The sequence below is a fragment of the Equus quagga genome, chromosome 19 (genome assembly GCF_021613505.1).
Source record: "Equus quagga isolate Etosha38 chromosome 19, UCLA_HA_Equagga_1.0, whole genome shotgun sequence".
Taxonomy (NCBI): Eukaryota; Metazoa; Chordata; class Mammalia; order Perissodactyla; family Equidae; genus Equus; species Equus quagga.
The window spans coordinates 40,391,327-40,413,433 of NC_060285.1; the positions used below are offsets into that span (position 1 = coordinate 40,391,327).

At 35.2% G+C, this 22,107-nt stretch overlaps 1 protein-coding gene across 7 annotated transcripts in view; it reads right to left on the bottom strand.

Annotated features, from left to right (window-relative positions):
* Nucleotides 1-22,107, bottom strand: part of NAV3 (neuron navigator 3) — a 351,215-nt gene that overhangs the window by 199,568 nt on the left and 129,540 nt on the right. For all 7 annotated transcript variants that reach the window (XR_006886093.1, XM_046645942.1, XM_046645941.1 and 4 more), the window contains exons 4-5: nucleotides 13,354-13,426; nucleotides 10,156-10,339 (exon numbers count right to left, since the gene is read on the bottom strand). Coding sequence is in view for 6 of the 7 variants with exons in the window: in XM_046645942.1 (XP_046501898.1) it covers nucleotides 10,156-10,339; nucleotides 13,354-13,426 (257 nt within the window). In the remaining variant the exon portion in view is untranslated. The remainder of the gene's footprint in view (nucleotides 1-10,155; nucleotides 10,340-13,353; nucleotides 13,427-22,107) is intronic.

The following is a 22,107-nucleotide window of genomic DNA, read 5'->3' on the forward strand; positions in this document are numbered from 1 at the left end:
TCATCTAGATATTTATGTCAAAAAGCACGTGTCTTAAGTTCTCTATATTAGGAGTTAGTCTAATACTTTAAAATATATATCATATTCTCATAATTGCTTTGGAAACATAAAGTATAATTGTGATGCTTTCATTTTCTACCTGGAGAAACTAAGTTCAGTTAATTGATTTTTATTTTGTTAAAGAAAAAAATAAAGTTATCAGAACAAAGAATGACTCTGTCCATCCCTTCTGAGACTCAAACTCATGTATTATTCCCATCTCCCTAAGGTGATGCCACTAACACATTGATAAGGGAGTAACAAAGGTTTAGGTTCACAATGTCAAGGATAACAGGATAGAGGACAGGGGCCACCAATGGACTAGAGACTTCAAGAGATTTTGGAGAACTGAAAATAAATAGAGTAATGTTGATGGAGAACACAAAATGAGGGAAGCCTCATCCTAGTAATCACATGGAGGGAGGATTCAGCCTAGAAGAGGAAGAAGAGAACATTAGCTAGCAAATTGTAGACAAGATGAAGGGGCTATGAAAAAAGGGAGATTAGTCAAATGTTCATGTCAATCACTGTCAATGGTCGCTCCATGGCAGGCATAAATAAACGAATTAATTAACCATCCAAACAAACAAGAAGAAGTTTTAACTCTAAACACTGAATAATCCCAGAAAAAAGAGGCTGGCATAGAGGAGTCCCTCAGTTTACCCAGACTGAACCCTCTAAAGCATCGTTAAATGAGCCCTGGCGCATTCTTAAAGTTATCTTCCATTTATACTAAAATCAAACAAATATCAACTTTCAATAGACATTGTAAGGCCTTGAATAGGAAAGAATCAGAGTATCTGTCTCGATTCTGCAGAACATATTTATAATAACCATTATATAAACACTCCATTGGTTTCAAAACTTTTGGAGTCAACCTATACAAGAATTTGGAAGAATCATATGTGTATAAAATAGAATGTACATCTTATGAATCTTGATAAAAAAATAAAAGTGCAGATGACAGAGGCTGGAAACTGTTAATGGATGGGAGAGAACTGAACAGAAGGGCTAATATCCATGTTTTACAAAATAGAATCCCAAAATTGATTGAGAAAGAGATAAAAATATTGTTTCATTACAGAAAGTTATGAAGTTAACCAATAAAAGAACTACAAAGAATGAGTTTAACTATGTTAGGAGCATTCCTCAAAAGACCTGTCTACATTTACTATCTCCAATTCCTTTGTCCTCTTTTCCCTTGAACAGATTCCAGTGCAGTCTTCACAACAAGTACTCCACTGGAATAGCTCTAGTCAGTCTCCAGCGCGAAACCCGCCGTCAGTTCTCAGTGCTCATCCTACTCACTTGCACCATTTGACGCAGTTGAGGTCCTGCAGGCAGGTTACGGTTAGAATCACAAACTCTGTACCCAGATTGCCTGAATCCAACTTACAGATTAGTCACCGTGAAACTTTGTGCAATTTAATTGGCCTTTCCATTTTGTCCTTATCTGAAAACTAAGATCAATAATAGTACCTGTTTCACAGGGTTGTTGTGAGGATTTAAAGAATGAATATGTGTATAAAGTACTTAGAATGGTGACAGAAACACAATAGGGGCTACATATCAATTATTACTATTGATCCCCACTCCCTCTGGGAACACTTCCTTCACTTGCTTTCCAGAAAAACAAGTTCTCTGGGGTTTTTCCCCCTCCTTTGTAGGCTGCTTCTTTTCAGTCTCCTCTACGAGTTCTTGCTATCGCCCTGATCTCTAACCATTGGTGGGATCCTGACCTTAGTCCTTAGTCCTCTTTGCTTCATTTAAACATAGATTTTAGTGACTTTATCATGTCTAGTCTCAGAGGTTTTTACAATTTCCATATGGTTATATCTCCAGAATTTTTATCTACAGCCTGCAGCTAGCCCTTAAACTCCAGTCCTGCAATTCCAGTTGCCTCCCTAATTTCTCCACTTACATACGCATAGTAGACATATCAAAACAGACATGTTGATAAACGAATATCTGACCTTCTCCCTCCCAAACATGCTCTTCCTACTTTATTTTCCATTTTGGTAAATGGAAACACCATCTTTCAAGCAGCAAATACGAACCATGTAGAGTCTCCTGTCTTTTTACCAATCCCACCACAAATCTGTCAGCTAGTTCTACTACACTACCTTCAAAATATATTTAGAATTTAACTTCCTCTCTCCCCCTTCGCCATGGTAGTCCAAACTTTTTTCCATGACTCCTTGCTTTCACATTTTCCCTACTACAATCTGTTCTCAACACAGCAGCCAGAGAGACCCCTAGATTTTTATACCTGTTTATGTTCCTCCTTATGGCATATAGTAGCTTCCCATCTCTCCTGCAGTAAACTCCAAAGTCCATGTAATGGCAACAGCATCATACTAGTGTCTCGTCGCTCTCTCTCTGAATTATATCCCACTCTTCTTCTTCCTCCTTTCCTCTGATCCAGGCCAATTGGGATGTTTCCTCTTCTTGAAATAAAGTAGACAGGCTCTGAACTCAAGGTCTTAGCTTGTTCTCCTGTCAGCCTGAAACTCTCTACCACAAGGTAACCCCACAGCTACTTCTCTCACCTGCTCTGCTCAATATCATCTGAGTGAGGACATTCATCAGAACCCTATTTAAATTTGTGGAAAAATGATTCCTACACATCTTTTTCCCCTTTTTCTGATTTACGTTTCTCCACTATCGGCTGTCCAATTACTGGTACATATTTTAATTAAATTTTTATTGTTTGTCTCCCATCAGTAGAATGTAAGCTTCAGGAGGACAGGGGTTCTTTAATCTATTTTGTCCTCGGCTATATCTCCATCCAGCACCTAGAAGAGCGCCTGGAACATAAGAGGAGCTTAATAAACATTTGTTACATACATTAATGGGGGTGGGAGAGATGGGGAGTGTGAATCACAAAATAGCGATAATGGTATAGTGGTAGAAGTATTTTATTTAGCTATATGGGAGTAACCACTAAAGGAAATACTGAAAATAACTAAAGGGCTTACCTCTGTGTAGCTAGACCGGGCATGGGAAGGTCTGAGCTGCAGGCTGTTATTTTTAATCATGAGCATATTATTACTTTGAATTACTTCTACATATTTAAGTTAAAAAAGTGTAATGGACAGAATTGACCAGAGAAATTTAGAAAGAAAGGAACGGTGATGAGGCTGACTTGAGATTTCTAATGTGGGTCAATATATTCTATTATACATGTGATATGATCTTAAAGTGGTAGAGGGAAGTTGAAAGTATCTGGTTTGAGTGTCTATTATATGCTAAGTGTTGTGCTAAGGAGGCAGTTTATACATAAATTATTTCATGTGGTCTTCTCAACACCCTTATGAGGAAGTTATCACCATTCCAATATTAGGGCTAAGAATATTGTATTTGAGCAGTTCCCAATGCCACACCACTAGGAATTGGTAGGCAGATTTGACAGCCATGTCTACTTGACTCTAAAGTAACCAAAACTATATAGATGCTGCTTCATCTATAACAAGAGAAGGACAAGCGGTTGTCAAGCTTTTTAAATAGTGGAGTAAAAGCATAGAATGTAAGCAATGTGTATATGTGTGTGTGTATACTACACACTCTTTTAATATTAGACTGTTGGTTTCCTAAATCGGTCAATTAAAAATAATTTCTTTCCCTTCAATTATTTCTTGCTAGGAATGAATAAGCTGATTTTTTTAAAGAAAAGATTCATAACTGTCCTTTTTGTTTCGCTTAAAGTTTAATTGATTCACTGACTTTTTTGAAGAATACACAATAGGCCACAACACAGAGCTGAGTTAAGCAACTAATTGAAGCCAGGTACATGAGGGCTTAAATTACCAGAGCCTTCCTGTCATCTTAAATTAAACTTCCTTATATGCTTTTCAAGATTTATAACCCCAGGCTGAGAAGCTGTAAACTGGCCCAGTTTCAGAGTGAATCTCCCAGAAGGAAAAGATGTTTCCTGGAAAGGAGGAAAGCAAATGTCCTCAACGGGAAGAGGATTCCAAGAGCACCGTGTGTGGCAGGGGTCACGGGAACGTTGGGAAGGGGCTGCAAAGGGGACAGACAAGCCACTCCAAGAATACGTGCCCAAAGATTTTTCACTTTGACTTGTGAGTTCTATAGAAGCAACTTCATCTAAACAGCAAGTGAACACATTCTTGACTTTCTCCTACAAAATGAAAAGCAGGGGCAAATGACCATCTGTGGAGATCATGATCTCTCAAATTCCCAAACTAGTTCATTCTAGTTCAGACAGACTTACCGTCATCACTGCCTTTAACACTTCTGTCACCTATCTACGTAACTTCTTACCTACCTCCACTTTCACATTCAATTTTTTTCTTTTTTTACATGTTTTAATTCTCTAAAATACAAAAATATTGTTCACGATTCAAAAATCACTATTTGTAAGTTGGTAAAATTCAACAACTATTTAATAATGGTATGGAAAGTCATTTAATAATCTGGACAAAAATTAAGCTGAGAGGCTCACGTTTTAAGGAAAATTACTTCCCTTTTATTAACTCTATCGTAATAAAAAAATACACCATCTTTTACAAATACTTTCATCCTAATACCTCAGGTATAACCAGACCACTACATAAGAAAAATAAATTTCATTTTATAATTTCTTTCACTATAATGCTTTACCAGATATTCCCAATAAAATTATACATTCATGACATGCATTCTGCTCATTATTGGCTGGTCTCATGTGTATGGTTGTGGAAAGTCAAACTTTGTTACCTTTCCTGTCAACTACAACTCTAATTGTCAACACGACATGGAAAAGTATGATTAGTAGAAATATCCTGAATTTCTAAGACATATTTACCCACGGAAATGAATTTTCTGAGTTTAAAAATTATAGGATTCATTTCTAGCTTGTTCTCTAGAATAAGAAATATTATTTATCTATCTCTTAGTTAAAACCTATAGAAAATAAATATGATTACAACTCTTCTCAAAGATTTTTATCACTTTATATTAAAGCACTTCTCATATTTCCCCAGTTGGTTGGAGACACAGTCTTTAATCTACTCTTTCCGGAGGAAAGAAAAAAACAAGAAAGATAGAGGGAACTGGTTTTATCTTTTATATTAAATAAACACAAATAGGATATTGAACATTACGTAAAAGAGTAAGATGTTTAATCTTGACCCATGTAAAGTCCTTCCAAAGACCTAGCGAAAATCTAATTTTTATATTAAATATCTTCACATTTTTGAGAATTGATAACTTGATTGATCAAATCTTTATCACTCCACATATAACCAAATATTTCTCTGTGAAGGATTTAAGAAATTTAGAATCTGAGTACAGCTTTACTTTAACACAGATGCTACAAGAAGATAATTCAGGTCAAACGATAAAGGAGATCAGTGATCAAGGAACAAGATTGCCCTCACATATCAGCAATTAAAACCACAAAAACAAGGCCATCTTGGGATTAATTCAGAAGTAGGTGGCTTTCGATCATATTTTCCCCCGTAACATTAAATTATATTGACAAAATAACAGCAATGTCTATGTTAATATCACTTGTTAACAAAATGAATCAGTAATCTGGACATCTTAAAGACAATATTTTTTGCATCAGATTAGTTGTGGTCTTAATATTTTTTACCAGTCTGTAATTAAAAAATGCACTGGTTGAATACTAGATCAGTTATCTTATTTGGCCTATCTAAGCAAAACAAGACAGAGAAGAAAGGAGTTATAAACATAAATGACTTGAAGCTATCAGTGACCTTCCATAGCCCAAGCACTTCACTCAAATTTACTTTTTGTGATACCAAAATGCTAATGATCTTGGTGATCTGCTTTCTTACCCCACAGAACTGAAATCACATGCTAGTAAAGGAACACGGAGCACAGGCACTGCGCAGAGGTGGCAACACTGACACCAGTGAATTAATGAATGACGCCCAGCAAGCAAAGGGAACATAATATCTATAATAAATAAATAAAGGACCAAAGAAAGCTATATGAGGGGATCAATTAGGATAGAGGCAAACAGTTCCATGCAGCTGGATAATTTCTGATGGTTCCATTATATACCATTTTAAAACTACCGTAGTTCAATATCAAAACCAACCAAAAATCAAGGACATGCTATCTTTAGTATACTAATTTTATAAATATATGCAATTTTAATTTAAAATGACATAACTGTAACTGCAAATCTTATGAAGCATATTATTACACATAGCTCTGTATCCCTTGGAATACAACAGTGACTAAAATATAAAAATACTTCTGTCCTCATAGTGCTTACATTCTAGAGAGGAAGAAGCAGTAATAACAAACAATGAATATCATAAACAAGTAAATTGTAGGTTGGAGGATGATTAGAACTACGGGAAAAAAGGGAAAGTACAGCAAAGTACAATGGGGAGTGGCGGTGGGCAGCCTGTTGTGTTCAAAGGCAGTCAAGGCAGTCATCAGTGAGAGAGCAACATTTGAATAGTAGACTGGAAAGAGGTGAGAGATGAGCTAAGTGGCCATCAGAGGAAGAACACTCTAGGCAAAGGGATGAGCTAGAGTACATTTCCTAAGTTGGGAGCAAACCTGGGCTGTTTGAGACCATAGCAGGGCTTTGAGCAGGGGAGTGACATGTGCCAGGTATGTTCAAAGTGTTTTAGATGTACTGACCCAGTGAACCCCCAAAACAGCTTCATGAGATGAGTGCCATTTTTTATTCCCTTTTAATAAATGAGAACACTGAAGCACAGAGAGGTTAGGTAAGCTGCCCAAGGTCACACAATTAGGAAGTGGTGGGATTGGAAGCCAGTCTTGTTCTAGAAGCAAGCTCTTAATAACTAGAGTTTGCCATTTGAACAGGATACACACACGCATGCACACTTGCACATATGCATGCACACCCACAAACAAGAGTGGAGAAGGAGCTGAGAGACCAGAAGAGAGTTGGTTGCCCGTATTCTACATCTCCTGGGCCACATTTCATTTTGTCTCTTGTATGCACTACTTGTAACCTTTAGATCAAAATGTCTGTTTAAATGAAAGATGTTCAAATTGGTTGAAAACATTTGGAGTTATGTTCAAAACAGCAAAAACAAATTAGAAAATCTTAATGTATAAAACAAATTTATTTGTGGAAATATATATAGATATTTATTTTAAATAAACAAAACAAAACAGAAAAGAGTCTCATTGAAATGGAACAATGTGCCCTAAATTTTTTTATTAGTCTACAGAGAAAAATATAGGAACATTTTCTGGCTAAATATCCAGAATAATATAGGAACCGGTCACTTAAGCTATTTACTTGGGAAGAGCTTTGGAATCAATAGAAAGGCTTCATAAGTCATGATTTATGACTCACATCTCAAGCAAATGAAGAAAAATCTGTCACTGGAATTCTTTTCCTGCATTAACCATCTTGGTTCTACTACATAGACACTATCTCTGTATAATAACTATGGGCTTTTGAAAAGGGCTTAAATACACTGACTATTATTACATAAGTCCATAGAAATTCTAATTCATAGACTATTTCACTATATCAAATATATAAAAATGAAAATAAATATTAATGTATGAAAAGTATTCTCCAAAACATACAATAAATTTTATTAAAATTAAGACTTTGAGCTCCTCTATATCAGGGTCTTAATACTGCATTTAGTACAGCAAGTACTCAACATTTATTAAATTTATTATCAACCCAAAAAGTAATTAACTCCAATTTATCAGAAGAAGAATTATTTAAGAATCTATTTCAGTCCTAAAGGACATTGGTGAAAAGACTACTTTTCATAACATTTCAATGAGAAAAATAAGACCATTCTCCCCAAAATGGTATAAAATTACGATGCTTATTACATATGGGTCTATATTTTAAAATATAATACACTTTCATAACAGCCATGCATATCCAGCAAGAACAGAAAAAAAAAATCTCCCCAGAAGAGTCAGAACCACTGAGAAATTCTGGGCAAGAAATTCCACATGGCAGATACAGAAATAGAGTAGGTAAAGGAAAGACAAATGAAATTCCACATCACTTCCAGAGTCAACATGCTTCATACAATACTACTTTACTTCCTATATTTTTTCTGCTACTATTCTTGCTTCTTTTCCACTCAAATGGCTTAAACCAAACTGTAGGAAATATTATTTCTGGCAGTTTTCAAAATCTAGATCTCTTTCTACCAACCATCCCCCTAAAAATAATGATAAAAAATAAATATTTCTTCTTTTCTCCCTATTCTTAAGGAAATCCAAAGAACTTACACTGTTGAGAATTTTTTTTTCCACTTTGATTCCTGCACATTTCACTCGACATCACAAAAAGCCAAGACAAGTTTAAAAAACAGAAGTATATCTGTATCACTGAGTAATGAGAAATAGATCTTATTACTCCATTTTGTAGTAATACTTTGTAGTATACTCCATACTCTTTGGTAAAACTATGATTTTTCTTTATTGATTTAATAATCGACTAATGAAAAAAATCCACAAAAGAGAATAGAGTTTGCATGGTTATATAGAGAAAGAAATATTGCTTATTATGAAGTGAGGGCTGGTTGACAGGTGAAAGAGAAGGGGATATTTGAATCACTGAATATTTGACATTAAGTAGAGGGTAGTTTGTGAGCGTATTTCAGAATTTTAGCTTTTTAAGTCAATACTAATTCCCAAAAACAAACTCAAGGTAAAATGATTATTATTATGTTTCAGTCTCAGCTTCTGAGACGGAAAAAGTTAAATATTTATGTTTGATATGTGTATATATTTTTAAAGATGATGAAGAGTATTTCCATATCGGACATTCTCCTTCCTTAAAAAAACAATAGCTATTTATGCCATAGAGCTGACTACCTGATAGCCTGCTCATTGATCAGGAACAAATGAGCAGTTTGCATGAAACCTGTTAACTTCATTTCATTCTGTGGTCATTTTGTTTTTCTTTTTCTCCCCGAATCCTCCTAGTACATAGTTGTATACTTTAGTTGTGGGTCCTTCTAGTTGTGGCATGTGGGACACCGCCTCAACGTGGCCTGATGAACAGTGCCATGTCCGCGCCTAGGATCCGGAGCAGCGAAACCCCCAGAGCGACCGAAGCAGAGCGCGTGAACTTAACCACTAGCCCATGGGGCCGGCCCCTGTGGTCATTTTTGATGTGGCAACTTGCCCAGGCTTGTTCAGTCCCACTTATTCAAACACTAATCTAGGTGTTGCTGTGAAAATATACTGTGGATGCGCTGAAAATGCACAGCAGCTGACTTTAAATAAGGAAGATCATCCTAGATAATCTGGTGGACCTGATTCAGCACTAGAAACGCCTGCAGAGCAGGATTGAAGCTTCCTTGAGAGAAGGAAATTCTACCTATATATAGCAGGTTTGGCTCACGCTGAGAGTTTCAGCCTGTCCTTTGTGCTGGGCCGTCGTTGGGATTTCAGACCTGATAAACAGTCCCCACGATCACATAAACCAATTCTTCACAATAAATCTCTTAATATGTATCTCTTACTGGTTCTGCTTCTCTGGTTGAACCCAGACTGCTATAACTTCAAATTGGAAAAAAGCAGTAATGGAAAAGATAAGGAAGCTGACCTGATCTGTCAGCACTCACCCCAGGCTGTGTCTACATGCGCCACAGACTCAAGTCAGACAAATATATACATGTGTGTATATAAACACACACACACACACAGAGTCTCACTTCGAAAAACGTATGTTCCCAAACACTCAAACTCCTATGTTTAACAGGCTTGCCATTTTTGAAAGATTTAACAATTTAATCAATCAAAAGCATCCACAACAGATAACTGCACAACTGGAGACTAGGCTTAGCAGCGCATTCTAAATAATAAAGTAATTTGCAGAAGGAAGTACCCGTGCCACGTGACTAACAAGAAAGACATTGCACACACTTTGATGCAAACCACAAGCATTTTTAGAAAACAAACACAGATATTTCCCCTAAAAAGTGATAAATGTTGCTCATCCAGCCAAAAGAAAAGTGGTTTTAACTTCTATCACATTAGTCAAATAACCCCATCACATTGACACAACTACATAAATATGTTTTTCAAACTCACAAAAAACAATTTGCTAAAAACGAGTGGTACCTAAACAAATGAACTTCAAGTACATACCCTGATTCCTCTCCTTACCTGGACTGCATATCTTGCTGGGTTTTGGCCTGACTGGCGTCTGCCTGAGGGGAGGCGTGAGTCACCCGCTGTTGCAGTTCCACCAAGGACTGGTAATACTGCTGTTGATGGTGTTGCTGCTGCTTGTAGCGAGACAGACTGAAAAACAGCCCTAGAATGGCTTTTAAGTTTCCATTTCTTATTTCTGTATCAAATGGAAAATATAAAAACAGTATCATATAAAATGATTTTTTTTTACAAATGAAATTCTAGATGCAATTCTCTTAGACTAAATCTATGAAGATAGAAACACAACTTGATTCTCTCAGTCACAGATTCAAACAAACTTGATTTTCTGGAACATGCTAACATTTACACATAGCTTGGAAAATTCAGGGAGAAAGTGAAGGGATGGAGGGTCAGCAGAACAAAACTTACTCATGTGATGCTCTTTGCTGACCCTGAACTACAGATTTTTAGAGTTAGCTTCTTCTTAGAAATGGATGTTCAATCTGTCTCGTGCTAATTATTTGATAACACTCTGCTTCCCTCACAAATACACACAGCTGTTACCAAGACAGTGATGGTTATGAAGCGGAGAAAGAAAGCCACTTAAATGTTGGTCGTCCTGCATAATAAGTATTAATGCCGTGAGTGTACCTCATAATAGTCACTGGATTTATAGCAGTCAACATTCCTTCTATATCACCCACCAACCAATTTATTTGAAAATAAAATGTGGGCCGGCCAGGTGGCGCAGCGGTTAAGTTTGCACGTTCTGCCTCTCGGCAACCCGGGGTTCACCAGTTTGGATCCGGGTGGGGACATGGCACTGCTTGGCACACCATGCTGTGGTAGGCATCCTACATATAAAGTAGAGGAAGATGGGCACGAACTTTAGCTCAGGGCCAGTCTTCCTCAGCAAAAAGAGGAGGACTGGCAGCAGTTAGCTCTGGGCTAATCTTCCTCAAAAAAAAAAAAATGTATATATATATATATATCCTCCAAAAAGCCCACTACATCATGTGTATCCATTTTTAATGCTCCAATTATTTTATTTTTAATTCACATTACATATTAATAAATAATAAAGACCAGCTTACTCATGACTTCAGGTAACATAATTGAATAAATATGAGTAGAAATCTGAGTTTTAACACGTGGGGCTCCTGTGTAAGTTTTTCTAATATTGAATAAAAAATTAAATGCACAAAGTAGTCTACAACAGGAGCCTAGATTTTTCTCCTGTAGTTATAATTTAAAAATTAAGGGGCCGGCTCCATGGCCCAGTGGTTAAGCTTGCGCGCTCCGCTGCGGCAGCCCAGGGTTCGTATCCTGGGCGCGGACATGGCACCACGCGTCAGGCCACGTTGAGGCGGCGTCCCACATCCTACAACTAGAAGGACCTGCAACTAAGATATACCACTGTGTTTGGGGGGGGGGGGGGGGCAGGGATGGGGAGATAAAGCAGAAAAAAAAAAAAAAGAAAGATTGGCAACAGTTGTTAGCCCAGGTGCCAATCTTTAAAATAAAAAAAAAAATTTTTTTAAAAGAGATGGAAGTAAAGCTTGAAATAAGGCTATGCGACCTGTAGTCATATTTTAAACAAAACTTGCTATTAGCAATCAAATACATCCTCTTGTGAGGTCAAGGTTTTATGTGTCCTTTGTGGAGTTTAGGAACATTAGTAAACTATTTCAATTTCCTGCCCTCTGACGGTCTATAATGTCACACAAACCATGCGATGGAATTATTCATATACAACGGGGCTCTGAGATGTTCTTTTTTTCCTCCCAAACCTTCCTCACAGTAGCCATAATATAGAAGAGTTGGCTTGATCGACATGAAACTACAGTGAGAAAGTACTAGTTTCCCCTTTTAAACCTGACTGATCTTATTCAAAGAGTTTTTAACAATTTCTTGTTTTACAGCTATGCATGTTTAATTAATTTAGAAAATCAATTTTGAGCATCACATATTTTTAGAAATAAATAAAAATCAATGGTTTATGTTGATAAGGGATGTCACGTGAGAAGGAAGAGACATAAAATGAACAAATAGTAGCATTTCTAGCCTGCTTTTAACCACAAAGAAAGTAAAATATTATCTGGGAGAATTTCACCAAATTTTATTCTAAGTAACATAACCATCAGCTAGGTTTAAACCTGAGATTTTTGTCTATTAAATGTTTAATTTAATGTTACACATCATAGCAAATAAAGGATAACAGAAATTTAAAATAAAATTCAAATCTAGAAGAAAAATTGGAAAAACTAAATAATTCTAATAAATGTTCATAATATTTCAGAAGCCACAGAATTCCTCTTTTTCCAATGACAGCAAAATTTTTAAAACTTAGAATTGTCTAGTATTTCTAGTACCTATGAGGAAAAAGGCTTTTCAGAGCAAACTAACTGTGGTAGAAACATTAACCAACCTCAATCGTCAAAATGTTTAATAGCATCTAACAGAATTTTTATATACACAATTAATATTCTAATTTAATTACATTTGATTCAGGTCTCCAAGGACTTGCTATTTCATAACTTAAGCAATTGTTTTTTGTTAACAGTACTTGAAAACTTTGGAAAGGTTTTCTAAGAATATATGTGGAAGAAAAAGATCCAGAAAAAAGAAAATGACAGAACTAGTTCAGTCGTTTTCCACTTTTCTATACTTCAATTTTAGTGATAACCTTTTGAACCTTTAATTATTTTAAGGCTTTTATATATAACAGTTACTAATATTGTGATGTTAGTCATTTAAAGCTCATGATGACTTATTTAAACTTACCAAATATTTAGACTAAGACTACCAACTTGATCATATCATAGAAACGTTATTGGTAAAATAATATTTGAGCATTAATTATACCATTTTTACCTTTTGTGTATGTCTATGTATTATCCTTCTATCCAGCCACGTACTTAAGACTCTAAAAATGCTCTACACTGCTAATAACATAAAGATGCTTTGTTAATCTATCCCCCTCACACACACTCAGCCATGACAAGAACAGTTTTTGCAAAATATGGAACATATCTAAATAACTAACGCATACATTAATAAGTACTGCATTTATGTTTCTATTACTTTGTAAACTTTACTGATCTCCTTTATTGTATTAAGCAACTATGTAATCCCACTTTACATTTCTTCCATTATGAATAATCTTTTACAAACATGGATGCCATTTGTGACAAGTGTGCTTTTTCTTACCTTCAGCAGATAAACCTTGAACATTTACTCCTCTGGCTGCTAGAAAACTAAGGCAGACATCAACATTTTCAATCTGTAACATGAAAAGCAGCGAAAAAGCAACTTAGAGGGTTATTTTTAAATAAATAAATGAGCTAGAATGAAACCAGAGAGAGAGAGATAAAGAAAGAATGAATACTTTACATTCATTTCATACTAGAGATCTTTACCAGAGTTTAACTAGAATTATTTTGACTAATTGCAAAATGAATATAAAGCTTTCATTGTCTACTTTGGTTCTTACTAACAATTCATAAAGGCCTGATCAAGAATGGCATTCTTACAAAGTAGCAACCCACCTACGTAACGTAAAACTGGATTTTGTGCTTCATAAATAAGTCTCAAGGAAAGTGTCCACACATCAGGAGACTGTTGCCTGTGGGAGTCTCAGGATGTTAGGATGTGGGGAATTAAGATTCATGCAGTAACATTTGGTAAGTTGCCAAAAGATAAAAAAGATAGAGAAAGAGTTGATACAATATGAAAGAAATGAAGCATATTTTCATCATAAACCATAACCAGTCTTTATTTTAAAAGTTGCATTTGTATTTCTAAAATTGCATAATCCTCTGATTTAGTATAGGTATTGCCTTTGTAATTTAAAAGAATTATGCCATGGCTTTTAAATAGTTTCAACATGATAACCAGCTTGTAACCATTTAGGGTGAGAAGCAAAAAACCAAATGACTGATTTATGTTATTTCACAGGTTGATCTCAATATTGGTCATGGCGTTACATAGCAAAGTTAAACAGCTAAGACTTTTTTAAAGAGTGTAGGAAACTAGGAAGTTCCAGTTCTTTGTGAATCATCTCCCTGGGTTTTTTTGGTATTCCATAGATCTTGAAATTCTAAAGTAAATAAAAGATTTAAAGTTAATACTTGGCAAGGGATTGGCTTCTGTCTTCTTAAATTCTCATCAAAAGCTATGCATGAGGACATACAAAGTTCTGCCAATGTCCTCTCTAGCTTAGCTTCATAGTAAGGTCAAATGTCTCTTAAAGAAAAGAAAAAGAAAAAATAGATTCCAGAATCTGTCCTTATAAAATAGACAACTACTTACATTTCATTTTAAATGTAATTTTGTGCAAAATTTAGTTTAAGTAATAATATCCAATGGGATGTTCTTTGCTTAAAAATGATGGCAGCCAAGGTATACATATTTGCTTTGAGAAAAAAATGATTTTTATATTGATTCATTACAAAGTCAGTTTTGCTGAAATTATTCTACTGAAAAAATAACAAGAGTTGAAGATGCTGCACATAAGACCAAATGAATATTCTTGTTCTGCCCATCAATATCTGAATATCCAATAAGGCTATGGTGCTGAAATAGACTTCAAATACTTTCCTTTCTTCACATTTCACTTTGCTACTAGGAAATAAAATTATATAAGGAAGGAAAGAAGGAGGAAAGAGAAGAAAAAATTGGGCAAATTGTATCTTCTACTCTGTCTACCCAAAGTGATATTTTAAAATTATTTTTTTCAGGTTCATTAAAAAAATTAAAAAGGAAATGCCAAACAATTACTGTCACCTAATATTAAGACAGAGAATTGAATATTTCAAAATGTTTGCTATCATAGTCCTGATATTATCACTTTTATAATCATATGCCTTTTACAAAAAGCAAGAAGATTTTGGGCCCAAACATATAATTTACTGCAAAATGCTAATAGGCTATTATTGCTTTTAGCTACTTTTATTATACATAAAAATATCAGTTTATTGGAAGACTAAGAAAAAGTTAATAAATAGGATCTGTAATTAAGTTTGTAAGATAGATTTTTTGGCTACCATATAAAAAATAAACTGACATCCAGATTGGGTATTACAGACAAACAACTCTCTCTCAACATGCACCATAAACTTGAAAATATACTCTGCATTCCTTTTATATCTATTTATCAGGAGCATCCAAAGCTTTGTATTATTCCTTTACAGTAATTCACTATGAGCGCCAACAATCTGACATAGTTAATTCAGTTTCCCGTTATACTACAGTAGTTAAAGCAATAGCAACAGAAGTACTTGAATATAAAATTTCCAATATGACTCTTAAAGGCTAGTTTATTAAAATATATTTATTTGTTCAACAATATTTGTTTATTGGTCAAAATTAATTTTCCAACAGTGTAACAGCATAATAAACATAACTTAAGAAAATAATATCCTTTCTGTACTTAATTCCAAAGTCCAATTATAAATTGAATCTTGGTTGTTGGTACTATGTTACATTGTTTACACGGCAAAAAAGTTATAATGAAAGAAAATTGCTTTGAGAAATTTTAAATGTCATTTATATGATTAGCTTCCTCATCAGAGGAACACTTTAAAATAATTTGAGAGGACTTTTAAATTATATAACAATATGTTTTTGATAATGATTATTTTTATTTCAATAAATTCTAGAGATTAGTTTCTCAGAATTCCTGCTTTTTGAAAAAAAATAGGTTGCCCTTAAACATTTTCCAGTTAAATAGCTCTGTAAAAACTGTTTTAGGTGTGTTTTTTTGCCATATTAAAACACAATTGTTTTTTGAACTAAAACTCTAAACTTTTTTGATAATTATAAACAGATAAAAGTGATTTGCCATCAAATTGATTCAACTGATTAAAGCCAGTTTTATTTTTTCTCAATATTACTTAAACCATACACCAAATAAACTATCAAAATTCAAATTGTATTTCAATACCTAATAATTTGGGTCAAATTTTAATTAGAAAAACTTCATGTACCCTAACAAACTATTTTCTAAAATTTTGACTGTGCCTCATAGCCATAGCAAGAAATACATTCAATGGCACAGCCCAATGTATACTTGCATAAATATAATGGAAAAAACAGTGTCGTGGAACAATATTTACTCTTACTAAATTGAAGTCATTGTGATGCTTTGTACTACATTATATTGTCTTCTGTTTAATCTATTTAAATGTTGGTTAAAATCCACTAGATGGATCTCGGGATCCATTAAGGGATATAGAAATCCACAATTTGACAAACACTGCCATAAAGAAGAGTAGTGCGTTGCCCTGTCTACAGTGTCTCTTTTTGGAGGGGTAACTATATTTAATAGCTAAGGAAAAAGTGAAAAATTATCCTCAGAAGCAAGTTCTCTGGAAGGATGTAAGTAAATCAGTTAACTAACACACACAAAAATGTTCAAAATACTATTTTATATATATAAATATATAAGATGACACAGTTGTTCCTTTGGATATGTTTACAAATTGTGTCCCTATGTCTAATATCTGGAGAAGAATTATTTTACCTCTTCTTTTCAGTGCCCTTTAATTTGTCTAGACACAAATTCATTTTGAAAAGTAAAGCAACTGATTTGAAATTTGAGTCAACCCTTCATAAGCAATAATTTGAACAAATTTAAAAAACGTTTCAGAATTACTAAGTTATTTGGTAAAGTTAATCTTTTCTCGATCTCTCTCTCCTCACTCCCTCTATTTGGTTTATGGGCATATAAAGATGTTTGTCGAGCTGTCATAGTTATATTTATTTACTTATTTATTCAGGTATACTTTTGATTTTATGAAGCTATGGGTTTATTGAGATTTTAAGCCCCTGGAAGATAGGAACTGTGTTTTGTTGACTCATGCAGTCTCAACAACCTGGCACAGTGTTTGGTATCTGACAGATGCTCAGTGCATACTTGGTGAAGAATGGAGGAAAGAAGGAGCGGTAGCCAATTGGTCCCTGTACTCAAGGACAAAATGAGTATGTTGGGGGGGGGCGGGGAGGAGGAAGACCCTTTGATCCAAAGGCTACATGTTAGATTCTCTTTGGGATCTTTTAGAATATACTACTTCCCTCTGTCTGACCCCAGACAATAAGAACTGCAAACTCTGTGGATTCAGGTTGGACATCGGTATGTTTTCAAATTTTAGCTCCTAATCTCAGTCCACCCTCCTCTTTACAGATTAAGCGACTAATCTCCTGAGAAAGTCTCACATATAGATGAGCTCAAGAAGCCAACGGAAGAGTATATATTTTGTGATGCCCAATTTATACGAAATTCAAGATCATCAAAACTAAACAATGAAAACAGCAAGTAGAATAGTGATGAACTTTGGAGGGGTATAGTCTAGAAAGGGGCACGAGGGGGAACACATACGTTGCAGGTGTGCTTTGTTTTGAGCTGAGTAGTGATTACACAGGTGTATACATATTAAAAAATCAATCAGCTATATACTTAAAACTGGAGTACTTTATACACTTTCTGTTGGTTTTACCTCAATTTCTACTAGATTACTTTACACTCTTCTATATATGTTTCACTACAACTAAAAATAAAAATAAAATATCAGTCTCTTGTTTTGTTGAGCACAGACTCCAGGCATACAAGGCTAGAAAGCTGTTAGGTGGCTGTTGCAAGAGATTAAGGTGACGGTGTTTCAGACAATGGTGGCAGTGAAGGTGATGAGAAATGATCAGATTCTGCATATATTTTGAAGAAATCTAATGGGAAGTTACGCATATAAGAGAAAGAGATGAATCAAGGAGGACTCCAAGTTTTTTGGTCTCAGTAACTAAATGGATGAAATCTCTATCCGTTATGATGGAAAAAAGCCATGGATAGAAAGAAGGAGTTAACTTTTGGACATGTTGTCTAGTCTGTTAGACATCCAAATGGACAAATAGGCATTTGGGCACACAAGCTGGGGTTCAACTGAGAGGCTAGGAGCAGAGTTCTAAATTTGAGGGTCATCCTCATACAGATGGTAATTAAAACCATGAGGCTAGATTAAATCACCAAGGGTGTGCGGCTATCAAAGAGAAGGGGAAAGAACATTGAGCCCTAGGAGACTATTATTGGAAAGAAGGGGACGAATCCGCAGAGGATACTGAACAAAAGCATGCAGTGAAGTGTGAGGAAAATCAGGAGAGTGTAGGGTACAGAAAACAACGTGAAGAAAGTATATTAATGCCAAGGGAGAGAGGAGTTCCAACAGAAGCTGCTGGTAAGAAGGATGAGAACTAAGACTCGACTATTAGATTTTTAGGATTAAATGGATCAGTTCATTAAAGGTATTCTCTCTCTCTGCCCCCTCTCTCTCTCTCTCTATAAATATACAGAAATATATATAGGGCCAAACCCAGTGGCCTAGTGGTTAAGTTCAGTGCACTCCACTTCAGCAGCTTGGGTTCAGTTCCCAGGTGCGGACCCATACTGCTCTGATAGCAACCATGCTGTGCTGGTGGCCCAGAAACTAAAAAAATAGAGGAAGATTGGCATGGAGAATCTTCCTCGGCAAAAAAAGAGAAAAGAAAAAGATAAAGAAATCTATATATACATACACAAGCATATATTAAAATGTATATATACACGGACACACACACATACATATATATTTCTTATATTTGACCAGCAGAATGTAAGCTCCATGAGGATTCTTTTCTACTTTGCCCATTGTTCTCTCCCCACGTCTAGAAGGGTACCTTAGGCAATCTATAAACAAATGCTGAGGAAATGAATGAACTAGTGCAAGGATAAAATAATGTTTTTATGCCTAAAGCATTCAAATGAAAAAAGAAAAAATCAAGTGATAATTTAAAATACTATTAATAATCAAATTCAGTGTATCTACTGAGTATCTACCTGCCATGCCAACTTCTCATCTGTGTCATCCTCAGCTTTTCCTCTCTGATGCTCACCACGCTCACCTCCATGGGAGGGAACAGGCACCTCATATCTCACATCCTCCCTTCTATCCCCAGCATTTCATATCATGCCCGGCACAAAGCAGAAGCTTAATGCATTTTTCTTGACTAGATGGATGAATTTATAAAATAACACAGAGCCTCAGGTATAAGCTCTGTTAGCATTCACCCAAAAATTCAGTTTCTGGTCTTTTGCTTTTGTGAGGTTAAGGAAACAACTATTGTTATTCTAGGAGAGAGAAGATGGCAATGGCATTAAGAAACTAAAACTTGTCGATAATAGGCAAACTAGTGAGAAATAGAAATGTACAACAGTCAGTCAAATTCTGAGCTGATCAGTAAACATGTAGATATAAATATTGAAATTGTGTTTAGGGAATTTGTTGCCATTATATGTTAAGATTGATAGAAATAAATAGTTTAAAATAACTTCCATGACTGTGGAGCCCATAGAGATTATCTTGTCTGACTTTAAATCTAAATAATGAGATGAGAACCAGATATTGTATGTCATTACGTAGAGGACCCAGTGAAACTGCACATGGAAGCACTTAGTACAATGCTCTGCACATAGTACCAACTCAATAAACTCAAGAAACAAAAAAGTGGCTATGGTAATAAACAGTCTTTAATATTAATAGAGGGTGGTAATGATTTAAAATGGCATCATAGCCTCTTTTGCTTTTGGTATTATAGCAACTTTTCTGAGAACTATCTATTTTGCATTAAACCTGCTTCCCAAACTGTTTTTTCTATTGAGGTTATGATATGATAGATTAAAAAATTGTGAAATTGCAGTTGTATATTATTATTTGTCAATCACCTTATAGGTTTTCCCCTTCACCCTTTGTACCCACCCCACATCCCCTCTACCCCTGGGTAACCACTAAATATTTCTCTTTGTCTGTGTGTTTATCTTCCACATATGAGTGAAATCATACAGTGTTTGTCTTTCTCTATCTGGCTTATTCCACTTAACATAATACCCTCAAGGTCCATCCATGTTGCTGTGAATGGGATGATTTTGTCATTTTTTTATGGCTGAGTAGTATTCCATTGCATATATATACACCATATGTTTCTTATCCAGTCATCAGTTCCTGGGCACTTAGGTTGCTTCTTCGTCTCAGCTATAGTGAATAACACTGCAATAACATAGGGGTGCATAAGTCTCTTTGAATTGCTGATTTCAAGTTCTTTGGAGAGATACCCAGTAGTGGGATAGCTGGGTCATATTGCATTTCTATTTTTAGTTTTTTGAGAAATCACCATACTGTTTTCCATTGTGGCTGAACCAGTCTGCTTTCCCACCAGCAGTATATGAGGGTTCCCTTTTCTCCACAATCTCTTCAATATTTGCTATTTTTGCTTTGGTTATTATAGCCATTCTAATGGGTATAAAGTGATATCTTAGCATAGTTTTTATTTGCATTTCCTTTATGATCAGCGACGCTGAGCATCTTTTCATGTGCCTGTTGGCCATCTGTATATCTTTTTTGGAGGAATGTTTGTTCATATCCTCTGCCCATTTTTTGATCAGGTTGTTTGACTTTTTGTTCTTTAGTTATGTGAGTTCTTTACATATTATGGATATTAACCCTTTGTTGGATATATGATTTGCAAACATTTTTCCCCAGTTGGTGGGTTGTCTTCTCGTTTCAATCCTGGTTTCCTTTGACTTGTAGAAGCTCTTTAGTCGATGGAGTCAAACTTGTTTATTTTTTCTTTTGGTTCCCTTGTCTGAGAAGACACGATGTCCCAAAAGATCCTTGTAAGACTGAGGTCAAAGAGCCTATATTTCCCTCTAGAAGTTTTATGGTTTCAGGTCTTACCTTCAAGTCTTTGATCCATTTTGAGTTTATTTTTGTGAATGGCGTAAGAGAATGGTCTACTTTCAATCTTTTGTATGTGGCTGTCCACTTTTCCCAATACCATTTATTGAAAAGACTTTCCTTTCTCCATTGTATGTTCTTAGCTCCTTTGCCAAAGATTAGCTGTCCGTAGATGTGTGTTTCATTTCTGGGATTTCAATTCTGTTCCATTGATCTGTGTGTGTGTGTTTTTTGTTATCAATACCATGTTGTTTTGATTACTATAGCTTTGTAGTATATTTAGAATTCAGGGACTGTGATGCCTCCAGTTTTGTTCTTTTTTCTCAGGATTGCTTTAGCAGTTTGGGATCTTTTGTTGCCCCATATGAATTTTAGGATTCTTTGTTCTATGTCCATGAAGAATGTCACTGGGATTCTGATTGGGATTCCATTGAATCTGTAGATTGCTTTAGGTAGTATGGACATTGTAACTACGTTTATTCTTCCAATCCATGTGCATGGAATGTCTTTCCATTTCTTTACGTTGTCATCAATTTCTTTCAGGAAAGTCTTGCAGTTTTCATTGTATAGGTCTTTCACTTCCTTGGTTAAACTTATTCCAAGATATTTTATTCTTTTTATTGCAATTGTGAAAGGGATTGTGTTCTTGAGTTCTCTTTCTGTTTGTTATTAGAGTATAGAAATGCACCTGAATCTTGTAAGTTGACTTTGTACCCTGCAATCTTGCTGTAGTTGTTGATTATTTCTAATAGGTTTCCAATGGATTTTTTAGGGTTTTCTATATATAAGATCATGTCATCTGCATACACAAGAATTTCACTTCTTCAGTGCTTATTTGGATTCTTTTTATTTCTTTTTCTTGCTTAATTGCTCTGGCAAAAACCTCCAGTACTATGTTGAATAAGAGTGATGAGAGTGGGCATCCTTGTCTTGTTCCTGTTCTGAGAGAAATGGCTTTCAGTTTTTCCCCACTGAGTATGATGTTAGCTATGGGTTTGTCATATATGGCCTTTATTATGTTGAGGTACTTTCCTTCTGTACCGATTTTATTGAGAGTTTTTATCATAAATGGCTGTTGGATCTTGTCGAATGCTTTCTCTGCATCTATTGAGATGATTTTGTCGTTTTTCTTCCTCATTTTGTTAATGTGGTGCATCAAATTGATTGATTTGTGGATGTTGAAACATGCTTGTGTCCCTGGTATAAA